The following is a 14,346-nucleotide window of genomic DNA, read 5'->3' as shown; positions in this document are numbered from 1 at the left end:
TTGTGTGTGTGTGTGTGTGTGTGTGTGTGTGTGTGTGTGTGTGAGACTTGTAAAAGCACAAAAATACATTTAGAAGAATCTTGGCACTCCACTGTTTTCCTCTTCCATATGTGAAGAACTGTCTTCAGAGTGCTTGAATGTGGTACTCAAATCAAGATTTCTGATTTTCAGTACTTTTTTATGTAAGTAAGGACAAGAATAAAATTGTTGGCAACTTCAAAAGGGAAAAGAATAATTCTTTAGTGAAGAAGAGAAAAATTGACCCAGCTAAATGTCTCCTTTAAAATTCTAATTTTAAATAAAATAAAATTTTGATTTGTTATTTTTACTTTTTAAAAAATATTTGCACTGCTGGGTATGAAGGAAATTAGTAAGGGTTCAATGTCTAGGAGTACAAATGTGTTATAGGAGGTTCTAATTAAGCACTAACTCTTACATATGAAGGGTAACTCATTTCCATGAGAACTATGAGGAAATAGTAAAAAGAAAATATTCATGTTTGTCCCTTTGTACTTAACATCTAGTTATTGTCAAAAAGTGACGCTTCCAGACTAGCTTCTTAAAAATGTTGATAATGTCTTTGAAATTTATTCTTTCTTTTAAAACAAGGTTAAAGGAGCTGGACCTAATGGTGCATACCTATAATCTTAACACTCAGGAAGCTGAGACAGGAGGATCTGGGCCAGCCTGGGCTGCCTAGTAATATCTGTCTCAAAACAAACAGGAAATAACAAACCCCACCATGCTTTAGGGACCTCTGATTCCTATTGAAGTAGCACACACGGGATGAAGGTGATACCTAGGGGTTCTTCCTTTCAAAGAGTGAATCTCTTTGTGTATATTTTACTAAGACCAGCTAAAAAACAGTGAAGCAGGCCGGTGACTTCCAATTGTAATTCCAGCATTTGGGAGGCTGGAGCAAGAGGATTTGTTGGAGTTTGTAATAACCTTGGGGCTAGCCCAAGTTATAGAGTGAGATTTCTGTCCTAGAAAACCAAACCATCGAGATTCTGGGATTCAGGCAGTATACTTGGAAGGATCTGGGTCTAGGATATTTTTATATTAGGAATTGTCGTGGTTGAAAGTGGCCACTAAACACTGTTATACTTTGCCTGGGGGGTCGGACCCTACTCTTCAATAGTTTATATTTTCAGTTTAGAAATACAATTAGACTTGTCATATTTGGACTATCAGCAAGGGTTTAATAACTATGTATTTAATTTATTGCTGGTATAAAAATACTTAGGGATTGATGGAGAGTTGGCTTATCATTTACGAGCACATGTTGTCCCTGCAGAGGACTTAGGTTCAGTTCTCAGCACCAATGTCAGGTAATTCACATCTGTCTATAATTCCAGCTCCAGGGAGTCTGGGCCAACTGTAGCCTCCACAGACATCTGCACTCACATATACATACTCACGTGCAGATGGAAATACATATAATTAAAAAAATAAAGATATGTAGTTAAAATATGTTATAAAGTATGTTATAAATTGTTTATTTTTATGTTTGGAAGCTAATTATGTAGACCATCTAAATTCATATTATGGATGATAAGCTAGATGATTTTTTTTCTTTTAATTGAGACAGGGTTTCTCTGTGTAGCCCTGACTGTCCTGGAACTCCCTCTGTAGACAAGGCTGACCTCGTAGTCAGAGAGATTCCCCTCCCTCTGCCTCCTGATTATTGGGTTTAAAGGCGTGAGCCCCCACTGCTTGGCTATGGATGACAATTTAATGTAATGTTTTCTGTAGGCCTAAAGATGTTGGAAGACCCAAGGCTGAAGTTGCTGCAGAATTCCTAAATGACCGAGTTCCTAACTGCAATGTGATCCCGTATCCTTTCAATAGAGACAGTTCTTCTCTAGACTTTTATACTTAGAAATGCATGCATTAAAAAAAAAATCAACTTATTTCTAACCGTCACTCATTCAGAACTCTGTTCCATTTAAATGGCGAGCAAGCAGGGACCTAAGGCACACTGGAAACTAGGTTGAAAAAGAAACAAAGGAAGCAGTGGAGGAGTGGCAACTGGGAAACCAGGATGTGGCCCAAGATAGTCTGTCCTGGATGGATGTCTGTAAAACAGATTTCCCAGGTCTCAACAGTGGGGCTACATAGAACGTAAATATCTTCCCTTGTAATTCGGTTTCCTTACAAAGAAGCCTTTATTTCCATTTTTAAACAGATTTACTTCAGAATAACATTTACAGAATCTGTAAAGGCCATACAGAGAAGCTGTACCTCTTTCGTGTTTGTTAAAAATATGGACATTATTTAGAGCGGTATCATTTGTATTAGAAGTTCCTTTATTAGAAAAACTAAACAAACATATTTTGTACAGTCTTGTCTTTTTTTTTTTTATTTTTGAGATGGTCTTTTTATGTAGCCCTGGCTGTCCTAGAATTTCCTGTGTACACCAGGCTGGCCTGCCTGTCTCCCAAGTCCTGAGATTGAAGGTGTGCAGTTCTTACATTTTTAAAATGTTAGGTACGATGACTGATTCTCAGAGCTAATAGAACAGGATTCATGAGTAGCCTGCAAATACAGGATGATGTCCAGTAGTTGCTGATTGGGTGAAAAAAGACCTCCAGCTGAATTTTATGAGGGTTGGAAAATATGCGTACTTTACTTCAAGGCCCCCAGACCTCTTAAAACCCAACAAACCCATCTGTACTAGCAACTAAAAGAGCTATTGGAATTCTCTGTATTGTTTTTATATAAGGCTCCAATAGTTTGACATTTTAATAGTCTGTTTTTTATTGAAAAGAATTTTTTTCACACAATATATTTTCATCATGTTTTTTCTCCTCTCCCAAGTGCTTCCCACCCCTATCCACTCAACTTTGTCTTTTTTTCTCTCTTAAAAAAAAAGACCCCATCTAACCCCCACTAAAATATAAATCAAATAAGCAAACGACCAATAATGCAAAAAATGCCAAAGTAAAGCAAAATGAAACAAGTTCACAAAAATGCCATAACATTTTGTGTGTGTGTGTGTGTGTGTGTGTGTGTGTGAGAGAGAGAGAGAGAGAGAGAGAGAGAGAGAGAGAGAGAGAGAGAGAGAGAGAAAAGACAGACAGACAAACAGGAGAGACAGTCAGACCTGCCTCAATTTGTGCACTGTGGCATACAAATACATGCATAAGATAATAATTTAAAATATTTTTGTCAGAAAGTAGGGGTTATATTCATATTGAATTCCACATTGATAAACACTTTTTTATGGCATTGTTAACATTACTTCAGAAATTTGAAACTTGGCAACTTAAGTTCCTTTACATGGATTCAGACATTTCAACAAGATTCAAGATTTTAATGACACTTTCTACCGACGTAAGTTGTCCACTTGAAACGAAATTCTTGTTAATTCTTACAGTTTGTTGGGTTTTTTCCCCCGTTCTGGTTGCTGGAGTGTCCTTTCATAGTTGGTTTCTCTATGTGGTGTTTTGAGTAAGCTTGTTGGCTAACTGAAATACCACTGTCCTGATTCTTAGTAGATATCACTAGCTGTTTACTTGAATAAGAATTACTGAAGGATTAGGAGGGTGGGCAGATTCTAATAAAATTAGTTTTGTTTTTTCTTACATAGTGAATTACTTTGCATAACTGCTTTTCTTTAAATTGATAAACTGTGTTCAAAGCAGTTTTGGAGACACAGCAAAGTTGGATGGAAGGCAGAGAGTTCTGTTGTTGTCTGGAGATGGATCAGATACAGTCCATGGGCTGATGTCAAACCACTATTACAGCAGTGCATTTGTAAGCACTAGACTTAGCAGATGTGGTGGGGCCAGCAGTAGGGAGGCTGAAGGAAGAGGATGTTAGACCAGCCTAGGACTACATAATGAGACTGAATCAAAAATTACATGGATTTTTTTTTTCCTCATAGAATTTCATATTATTGTGTGTGGCCTGGACTCTATCATAGCCAGAAGATGGATCAATGGAATGCTGGTAAACTCTTCAGTGCTGGCATTGTTTAAAGATCTTTGCTGTTGCTTTTGACATAGCCCAAAGCAAAATTGTCATATATTTGTAAAATAAGAATTTGTTTAATTTTAAATTAAGTAGATATATACCACTGTTATTGCCTGTCATTGGTTTTCAGTGAGAAATATTTATCGTTAGGAATAATTTCTTCATTCTGATATGTTGCTGAGTCCCAAACGGATTCCTAGAATTTGTTGGAAGCATGCTGCTGCTTTTACCCCCATTCCCTGTACCCTTCTTTAAACCCTTTAAAACCTTTTCCTAGATATCTCTTCTAAATTATGAAGATGGTGTGTTGGATCCAAGCTCCATTGTCCCTTTGATAGATGGAGGGACCGAAGGCTTTAAAGGAAATGCCCGGGTGATTTTACCTGGAATGACTGCTTGTGTTGAGTGCACCCTGGAACTTTATCCACCGCAGGTCAGCAGAAAAACTCCTGCCTTTCTTTCTTAGTATCTGGGGCTGTAATTAGTGCTGGTTATTACATTTAGTCAGTGTCTGGTGTTTGTATTGCGGATAAACATATATTTAAAGATATGCTAAGGCCTACAGGTATAGGTTAGTATTTGCCATAATGAGGGCATGGGCTTAAACTTGTGCACGTCAGCATCAAAACAAAAGCAAAATCTAAACAAAATTTACTAAGAAGAATAAAGTATGACAGTCTACTGTGAGAAAAGACACTATATATCAAGATGCTCTTATTTTTATGGTTTCATACTTGGCAGGGTTTTTTTTATTTTGTTTTGATTATGTGTATGTATATGTGTGAGTATGTAGGTATGTGAATGCAGTGTCCCTGAAGGTCAAAGGTGACAGATCCCTCTGTAGCTGGTAGGTTGTTATGAGCTGTCTAATGTGGGCACTGGGAACCAAACCCAGGTCTTCAGAAAGAGGACTATACACTCTTAACTGTCTTTCTAGTCTCTTAATGTTTTATTTAAGAGAAATTACAAAGTTATTCGGGATAGATTATATTCTGTTTTTTTTCCCTGTATACCTGCACTTAATCTGTAGTTTTATTGTCCATGGTTCTAGCTGCCTGTAGGCTGTAAATATCAAAACAAAATTCCAGAAATAAATGATTTATTAGATTAAAATTGCCCTCCCCCAACTTTTTAAGTTGCATCCATTTCTGGGTAATGTGAAATTTTGAATCATCTTGTACTGTCACAATATACTTTTAGATTTAATTTTAATTGCTTATTTCGGTGAACACATGTGTACACATGGTGCAGGTGCATTAGGTCCCCTGGAGTTGTGAGTCACCTGATGTGGGTGCTCCTCTGCAAGAGGGGTTAACATTCTTTCTCTAGTCCCTGAATCCTTTTTTATTAATGTTATTTTAATCTCTTATTGTTCCTAATTTATATGCTGAACTTTATCTTAAGATATAGTGTGTATCCATAGGGTTCAGACATTTGTTGGGGTCCTAGGACATACCTTTCTTGAATAAGGAAGATCTACTGTAATTATTTTAGAGAACAAAAGTACTAGGAAAAGGACTGGTGAGATGGCCCAGCAGACGAAGGTACTGAGTTCATGGTGGAAGGGGAGAGTCGTAAGTTTCCTTCTGACCTTCACATATATATTGTAGCATGTGCTCCTACACACATACATGCAAAATAAATGTAATGAAAATTGAAAAATAGGATTAAGAGCGATCTTTTCAAAGATGGTTTCTTTAATCTACATATTCATTTTAAAAAATAGTTACAATTTTGATTTATAAATGGTAGCAGCCCTATGAGTATTAACTTATAATTGATTTAATTCTGATTGTGCTTTTATGTTGATATGTATTATACCTTCACATTAAACACAGGTAAAACAAAATCATTCACATTTCAGAATTTATTTAATATTTTTCTTCTCATTGCCAAAAGAACTTCTGTGAATATGCTCCAAAAATGTAGCATGAATGTAACTCTTTATAGGCAGCTCAACGTAAAGGTGCTGATTCCCTCTTATTAGTATAGCAGTTTGAATGTTTTATAGTGTTTTGTTATATAAGAGTTGAAAGAAATGTTATGAACTAAAGCAGACCTGGACATTGCATTTTAAAATAACTCATTATTTAAATTTTACTAAGAAAGACAAATTGTTTTTTAGGTCAATTTCCCCATGTGCACCATTGCATCTATGCCCAGGCTCCCAGAACACTGTATTGAGTATGTAAGGATGTTGCAGTGGCCTAAAGAGCAGCCTTTTGGAGGTACTTTAACAGTCTAGGCTTTAGAAAGTAATATATTATTCATTTTGACATTCATATAAAAATTGCCTTATGGTTATATATGTCTGTCTTCCCCAAAACAGATGGGGTTCCATTAGATGGAGATGACCCTGAACATATTCAGTGGATTTTCCAAAAGTCTGTAGAGAGAGCATCACAGTATAATATTAGAGGTGTTACCTATAGACTCACTCAAGGTGAGTTAGTGAACCGTCGTGATTGTGGGATTGGTGGGGATGCTCTGTGGGGAGGATGCTTGACTAGAGAGTATTTAGAGATTGCCATTCATTAAGGAACTATGGAAGTGATAGTTTCCCAGTTACCCGAGGTAGGAGGGAACTGGGTTTAGCAGAATGGGTACTTCTCAGCTAGTGGGGACTGAATGGTACTTACACACAATTGGAAGAGACCTGTCTTCAAAGTCTTTTTATTTCATCTTTCACTAAAGGGGAAATCATTCCCTTCTGGGAGCAGTCAAAAGATTCTCTCTCTCTCTCTCTCTCTCTCTCTCTCTCTCTATATATATATATATATATATATATATATATTTTTTTTTTTTTTTTTTTTTTTGTGTTTTTCGAGACAGGGTTTCTCTGTAGCTTTGGTGCTCGTCCTGGAACTAGCTCTTGTAGAGACTCTATATTTTAAGCAGGAATCTATGTCTTGTTTGGTTTGAGTTTTGTCCAGTATCTTACACAATCTAGTTGCTTTTTATTTTATTTTTAAATTTTTATGTTAAGAGTGTTTTGCCTACTTGTATGTACATGCATTTTGTGCATGCTTGGTGCCCGCAGAGGACAGAAGAAGATGTTGGATCCCCTGGGTGAAGTTACAGAAAAATGTGGGCTTCATGTGGGTACTGAGAACTGAACTGGGGTCTTCTGGAAGAGCAGTAAGTGCTCTTAACTATGAGCCATCTCTCCAGTCCCTAATTCCTCTTCTACTCATAGTTTCTAACTGTTGAGCACAGCAATTGCATTTTCTCCACATTTGTAATTTTTACCACTTGCAAGTCTTCCTGTTTCCTCAGTGTCACAGGATTCAAGTTTTGATGTTCTTCCCTGACCAGCATCCAATCATCCATCCTTGGATCTTCTAGGCCTGAGTGCTGCATTTTAGGGTTAGCCTTATCTCTGAAGATGGGTACAGTCCTAAAGGAGAGCCGGTGTGTTGCTATCATTTGTTGTTTGTATTGATGTTCTATTTCCATTCTTTGATGTTGCTATTCATTAAAATCTGCATATCTTTTCACCAGTGCAGTTGCTAGGCCTTTTCTTCCCCTTTTCTCCCTCCTCATTCCTCCTCTCTCACAGAATTCTAGAATTATAGGATTGTTTATTGAATTTGTACATTGGTTCTGGAGATTGCCTAGGGCCTTAGCAGCCTTTTAGGTTTGTCTCGATCAGTTATCAAGTCTTCATGGGTCTCTCAGACTTCTTCCCTGTCTTTACAAGGAAGCCATGAAAGATTTTTTCAGATGCTCTACAGAAGCCTGGGTGTTCTGTCCTGAGTGCTGAATCAGTTCCAGTCCCTGAATGTGTCTCCTCTAACGTGGACTCACAATGAGCAGTCTTCCTGCTCAGCCTTGGTGGCTAGTGTTCCTGTCCCATTTAGTTCATCCCTTCTGGAGTTTTACTAAATTCTCTAGAAAGTGCTTTGTGTTCTCTTTGCAAGGTTGTCATTTCTCTTCTGTGATTATTTCCTTTTATTTACTCATATTCTACTATTGTCACTTGAAAGTTCAGTTCATGCCTACTGCCTGTTTTCTCACCTTTCCCTCCACCAGCCTGCCTTGTGCTCCTGCCGAAGTGCTAGGGACACATCTTGTAGTGCTTCTTCACCCTCCAGGATCATGTGGTTTCTTCTAGAGCAAGCAATTCAAGTGCAGTTAGAAGACAGTCTTTCTTTGTACTATAGGAGACAGTTTGTTCATTATTTAGATAACCATGGCAGTGCAAATCATAGTCAAAATGAGAACTGTGTGTCGGATTTTGTGTGGTTGGGACGGACTGTAGTGTAAAAGATACTTTTTAAAAGTTGGTTTTTTAAATTGTGGTATTTTGTGAATAGAATGACTTGAACTAGCTAACTATATCAAAAATAATTAGGCAACTTTTTCTTTACACCTATTCAGGCTTTTCAGACTCTAGTACAGTGTATCAGTATATAAGACTAATGTGGGATGGGCATGTGTGGGCCCAACCCATTCCTACATGTATACTAGGGATAGTGTGGATGTGACATTTAATTTCTCAGCCTTGCTTTCCTTCTGTTTAGAACAAGGATGGTGTGACTAGCTTCACCATGTCAGCAACATTAAATAATATTTACTGTTCACACTTTCACGCTGTCCCTGGAGTATAAGGAAACACTGTTGTGTTACTTCTTTATCATCATGTAAAACTACAAAGACTATTTCAATACTATTACTTAATATTTCCAACACACTATAGAATACTGGGAATGTGAAAGAAGATAGTTCATGTTTAAGCTTTTTAGGATTTTAGGGTTTTTTTTTTTTGTTTTTTTTTGTTTTTTTTTTGTGGAGGGGGGGTTCATTTGTTTTGAGATAGCATTTTCCTGTGTAGCACAGACTGGCCTCAAACTCATGGTTCTTCTGCTCCAGCTTCCCAAGTGCTGGGAATAGGCACATGTCACTGAGACTGGCTGTGCCCAATTTCATTTCTTGATTTGAAAGCCTGAAAAATCAAGTTTCAGAAAATGAGATTTAACAATCAGGCTTTAAATAATTTAATTCTATTACTTTAACTTAAGGTGACTGTTTATTTAAACAGAGCTGGAAAGATGACTTAGCTGTCAAGAATTCTTATTATCCACAACTGCTTCTAACTCTAACTTCTGGGGATCAGATAGACTCTTTTGGACTCTAAGGACCCCTACACTCACATGTTAACATACCTGCATATGCATGTATGTGTGTACTTACGTGCAGACACACGTATTCATGCCCCCACACATAATTGAAAATAAATCTTGAAAGAAACAAAAAGAAAAGAAATGACCATTTTTTATTTTGTGAATTTTTTCAGGGGTAGTAAAACGAATTATTCCTGCAGTAGCTTCTACAAATGCAGTCATCGCAGGTAAAGCAAAAAAGATTTTCTCAGTTTTACTTTTTGCTTTGATATTTGACTTAATATCTAAATTGACATTTTGTAGTTACTTGTGTTCTAGGAATTTGATATCTTCTTGGGTGTGTTACCCAAACCAAATATGTTACTGTATCCTCTGTATATCTTGTATCATTATCACAGTAAAGGGACATCTTAGCATGTCTTTTTACTCATAGGCCTAGATTTTCATTCATCTAAGGGAGATGAAGGAAAAGGTGTATTGCTGGATTATGTAAAATAAATATAAAACTTGTTCTTTCCTCTGTTTTTAAAATTATGTATTTTAACATCTATTTTTTTCTATAGAAATTTATCTGATTTGTCACTCACTTTCAAAGTATTTAATTTTTGCCGAGTTAAAATGCCTTTATTTTCTCTCTAGCTGTGTGTGCCACTGAGGTTTTTAAGATAGCCACAAGGTAATTAGTTTTATTTTTAACTTGAATATAGCTCCATGTTAAAACCTTGCTCAATTAGATAAACATCAACATTTTTTTCATTACAGTGCATATGTTCCCCTTAATAATTACTTGGTGTTCAATGATGTAGATGGACTGTACACATACACATTTGAAGCAGAGAGAAAGGTTAGTAGTGTTAAACTAATGGAAATGTTTTCACTGTTCAGCCCTTGCTTTTATATATTATTAGCTAGGAATATGAAGGTAAATATTCATGTTCTGAGCTACTAAAGCTAATCATATGTATTTTTTGTTGGTTAGCTTAAATGAATAATGTAAAGCAAAATAATTTAGAGGGAATTCTATATTACAAAAACAGACTTTAAAGAAGAAAATATTCCAATATGCATGATTGTTAAACAATTTGATTTCTATATCTTTTCTTAGAAAAAGACTGACATTAGTTTGTGTCCCTCTATTCTTTTGTCTGCAGGAAAATTGTCCTGCATGTAGCCAGCTTCCGCAGAACATTCAGTTTTCCCCGTCAGCTAAACTACAAGAGGTTTTAGACTATTTGACCAATAGTGCTTCTCTGTAAGTGTTCAGAGTTTTTGTTATTGTAAAAATCATTTAAACTTTAAAATGAGCAAGAATTATTTCTTTCAATAAAATGTTTGCTACTTTATTTAGGCAAATGAAGTCTCCAGCTATCACAGCCACATTAGAGGGGAAGAACAGGACACTTTACTTACAGGTCAGTAGTCTTCAGTTTTACATTTTTCAAGGAAATTGTATTTTTTTCTTAATGTGCTATACATTAAAATATTGTTTTCCAGTCAGTAACATCTATTGAAGAACGAACAAGGCCCAATCTTTCCAAGACGTTAAAAGGTATTTTAAGCAAATGTATATATTAATAGTTTCCTTTTTTAGTATTTTTTAGTAGTAGTAAATGTCTGTGCGTGCTCTTGCTCTCTCTTTCTCTCTCTCTCCCCTTCTCTCTCTTCCTCCCTCTCTCCCTCTCTCCCCATGTATGTCTGTCTCTCCCCAGTACCAGGGTTCACAATCAGTAACACTTGACTTTCTAGGAAGGTGTCTCTTTATTGCTGTCTCCTAAGCCTTTGGTGTTTGTAGATAGGTATGCCTTGCTTTTGCTTTAGCTGGTGTTGAACTTGTTTGTAGCCCAAAATTGGTTTTGAAATTATATTTGCACTTAATTAAATATGACCAAGTCATTATTACTTATACTATAAAAGTAATAGAATTTATTTTAATAGAAAAAAATATAAAACTTCAAGAAATAAAATTTTATCTCTTTAAAAAAGAATTGGATTTTGAGACATATCTGAACTATACAACTATTATAATTTGTGTGTATGAATATATTCTTTTTGTTGAGGTACTTATTTATTTTTGTTTGTGTTAATGACACTCTTTCCTATTTTAGAATTGGGACTCGTTGATGGACAAGAACTGGCTGTTGCTGATGTTACCACACCACAGACTGTACTATTCAAACTTCATTTTACTTAAGGAAAATAAATGTATAAACAATAGAAAATTCATAGAAATAATATACTTTTGAATGCTAAGAAATATAATTGAAGAGTGGGGAAGCTGAGGCCGAGGGGACATCCAAGAAAGGAAATTTAATTGATGTCATTTTTAGCATTAGTGTTGCTAGAATTTGACTTTTATATATATATATAAAATGAGTGACTGTTTTTTAACTTTCTAAGTTTCTCTGGAAGACTGAACTTTGGGGTTGGGCTAGTAAGCATTCTCGTTAGTCATATGGAAAACGATGCTTGGAGAGAAAGATTATGAACAAGTGTATTGCTCCTTAAAGCAGGACAAACACTGTCTTTTGTGTGAGTTTGTTATTATGGTCAAAGAACGTATTCCTCAGCTCTCATTTGAGCGTCCACATGCATAGAAATGTATCCTTGAATGGAAATGAGGAATTATATTATAGGAACATTAAATATTACAACCTGACATCTAAGTATATCAGACATAGGCTGTTTCTTCATTACTACTCATATAATTGTGGCTATCCAAATGTGTATTATTGTAGAGTTTAACTTATCCATAATAATTTGTAAACAGTATTACAGACTAATAATACCTGTGCATGAAAATATGAAGTATTTTCATGTGTTTATTTGCAATGCCATAGAGACCACTATGCACAAACTTAAACCAAGACAATGGCTGTTCAAAGAAAATTAATGTTTAAACAGTTATCACTGATGCTTTTGCACTATTTATTAATAAAACCATACATTGTCTACTTTTTTATTGGAATTTTAAAGTATATTAATAATAAATAGTTCCATAGTGGTGTTGAATAATTTTTAAATATTTAAGTTATTACCAAATTTTTGTTGCACCTAAGTTAAAATTTTACTGATAAATGGGATGGCTAAATTTTTATAATAAATGCCTGTTTTTTTCAAAAATACTAAAATCAAAGTGGAATGCAAATACTAAAAAAAAAAAAAACAAACCTGCTGTTGTAATATCTTAATGTGGGAACAAATAGTACCTGTTTTTTCATTCTTTGTGTTTTATTTAGTTTACGGTATTTGTTTAATTGTTTTATTGTACTTTTTTATTTGTAAGATTTGTGGAATGTTAGGGGTAAAGTCAGTCTGTCTTTCTGGTGTGGGTATGATGCAGGGATAGAACCTAGGAACTCCTGTTAGTATTCAGGCATCTGTTCTGGCCTGCCCCTGGGATTCTGATAGGCTATGACCTCAGCTGTAGCCACTAGAGCACCTCCTGTTGCAGGGTCACTGTGTGTAACTGTGTTCCCTTTTTAAAGGGCCCTGACCCTCTTTCCCCCTTCTTTCTCTTCCTCTCCCTCTTCTGCTTCTCCTCCTCTTCCCCCCTCCCCTCCCTTCCTCTTCTCTCTCTGTGCCTGTCTTCTCTTTTGCTGATTCTGTCTCCAGAGGCTGGTCTCTCCTTCCCCTTCCCTCTTTTTACATTCCCTTTTCCTTAATAAAAATCCCTCCACATGAACTCTGTTGCATGGTGTCTTTCTCTCTTGCGCTGCTTTTTTCTAAATTATAACACCTCCCACATGTTTGTCAAGTGCTCCATCACTGAGCCATACCCCATTTATTGTTCTTTCTAGCTTCATGTTGACAAATCTAGTTTCATTATAAAACCATATGGAGAACTAGAGAGATGGCTCTCAGTTAAGAGCACTGGCTGCTCGTCCAGAGGACCCAGGTTCAATTTCCACTACCCATATGGCAGCTCACAACATCTGTAACTCCAGTTCTAGGGGATCTGACACCCTCACACAAACAAATGTGAACATAAAATAAATAATAAAATGTTTTTTTAAAAGCATTATATGCTTAAAAATAAAAGTAGGATCATTGGACAATAGTGGCTCAGGCCTTTCACCAGCACTCAGGAGACAGAGGCAGACCTGGTCCACAAAGATAGTTCCAAGACAGTCAGAGCTATTACACAGAGAAACCCTGTCTCAAAAAACCAAATAAATAAACCACATGGTACATTTATATGTTTTATCCAAAACTTTACAGAGTCAACACAGTTTTTCTTTGTGGTTGTTTCTGGGATCAGAATTAGGGCTGTGTACATTGCTAGGCCAATGTTCTATCACTAAACTGTATCCACCAGCAAGTCTTTTTTTTTTGTTTTGTTTTGGTAAGATAAGGTTTCATTGTGTAATCTAAATAGGCTTTGAACTTGTGTCGCTCCTCCCACTGCCCCCCTTGTGAGTTGAGAGAGACAGGAGTGAAGTCTACAACCAAGGAAAAAGGTTGCCTGCAGAGATGTGACGCTGGGAGAGTCACTCATCAAAGCAGGATGCATTCTACCTGAAGCTTTCAGAGGGCGTGAAGTCAGCCCCGTTGAACCATTTCAGACTTCAGGCTCCAAACCAGGGAAATGTTTGTGTAATGTTAAGCCACTCCATTGGTAGTTGCTACGATAGTCTAGGGAATGTTTTGGAGAATTGTAATTACATCATTTCTCCCTTCCCTTTCCTTCCCCAAACTCACTCATATACCCTTCCTTACTCTTTCAAATTACTGTACCCTTTTCTCATTATTTGTTGCATACATATGTTTGTGTATACATATGTATTTTTAGATACATAAATTCAGCCTGATGACTCTGTATAATGTTGCTTGTATGTTTTCTGGGCTGACCATCTGGTATTCGATAACCACTGGCGTGCTCTTCCTGGGGAAGACTTCTTTCTCCCGTTCCTACCATCGCCTTCCTCACTTGCCTCTAGTTCTTTGTGTAGGATTTTCACAAGGGGCTGAAACTCTGGATGTCTGTATGAAATTTAGCTTGTAAATGCTGGTAGAATTTTTTTCTTTAGCACTATCAGACCAAAACAACTGCTTACTGGACAAGGAAGGCCATCGACTTTAAATTTCCTTTCATGACCAAGTGTGGGAAAAGTGCATTCAGACTCATCTGTTTTTAGCAGTGTGCACAATATATACTGATGGGTTATAATTTATTGCTTCCCAAGTGTCTTAGCCCCACCAAACCGCTATTACAAATCGCCATAAAGTGACTGGTTCACAGACAACA

General features: G+C 36.4%; 1 protein-coding gene across 3 annotated transcripts in view; it reads left to right on the top strand.

Moving 5' to 3' along the window:
* The window catches only part of Uba3 (ubiquitin like modifier activating enzyme 3), a 19,439-nt gene extending 6,664 nt beyond the window's left edge, over nt 1-12,775 (top strand). For all 3 annotated transcript variants that reach the window (XM_005364925.3, XM_005364926.3, XM_005364924.3), the window contains 13 exons: nt 1,756-1,836; nt 3,293-3,336; nt 3,890-3,954; nt 4,256-4,411; nt 6,104-6,206; nt 6,308-6,421; nt 9,275-9,328; nt 9,741-9,777; nt 9,864-9,945; nt 10,253-10,353; nt 10,450-10,513; nt 10,596-10,650; nt 11,207-12,775. In XM_005364925.3, coding sequence (XP_005364982.1) covers nt 1,756-1,836; nt 3,293-3,336; nt 3,890-3,954; nt 4,256-4,411; nt 6,104-6,206; nt 6,308-6,421; nt 9,275-9,328; nt 9,741-9,777; nt 9,864-9,945; nt 10,253-10,353; nt 10,450-10,513; nt 10,596-10,650; nt 11,207-11,292 — 1,042 coding nt within the window. In that variant the 3' untranslated portion in view covers nt 11,293-12,775. The remainder of the gene's footprint in view (nt 1-1,755; nt 1,837-3,292; nt 3,337-3,889; nt 3,955-4,255; nt 4,412-6,103; nt 6,207-6,307; nt 6,422-9,274; nt 9,329-9,740; nt 9,778-9,863; nt 9,946-10,252; nt 10,354-10,449; nt 10,514-10,595; nt 10,651-11,206) is intronic.
* Nucleotides 12,776-14,346: the final 1,571 nt, after the last annotated feature.

Source organism: Microtus ochrogaster, unplaced genomic scaffold (genome assembly GCF_000317375.1).
Source record: "Microtus ochrogaster isolate Prairie Vole_2 unplaced genomic scaffold, MicOch1.0 UNK1, whole genome shotgun sequence".
NCBI lineage: Eukaryota > Metazoa > Chordata > Mammalia > Rodentia > Cricetidae > Microtus > Microtus ochrogaster.
The sequence above is the reverse complement of the archived record's forward strand: the minus strand, read 5'-3'. Positions and strand labels throughout refer to the sequence as shown.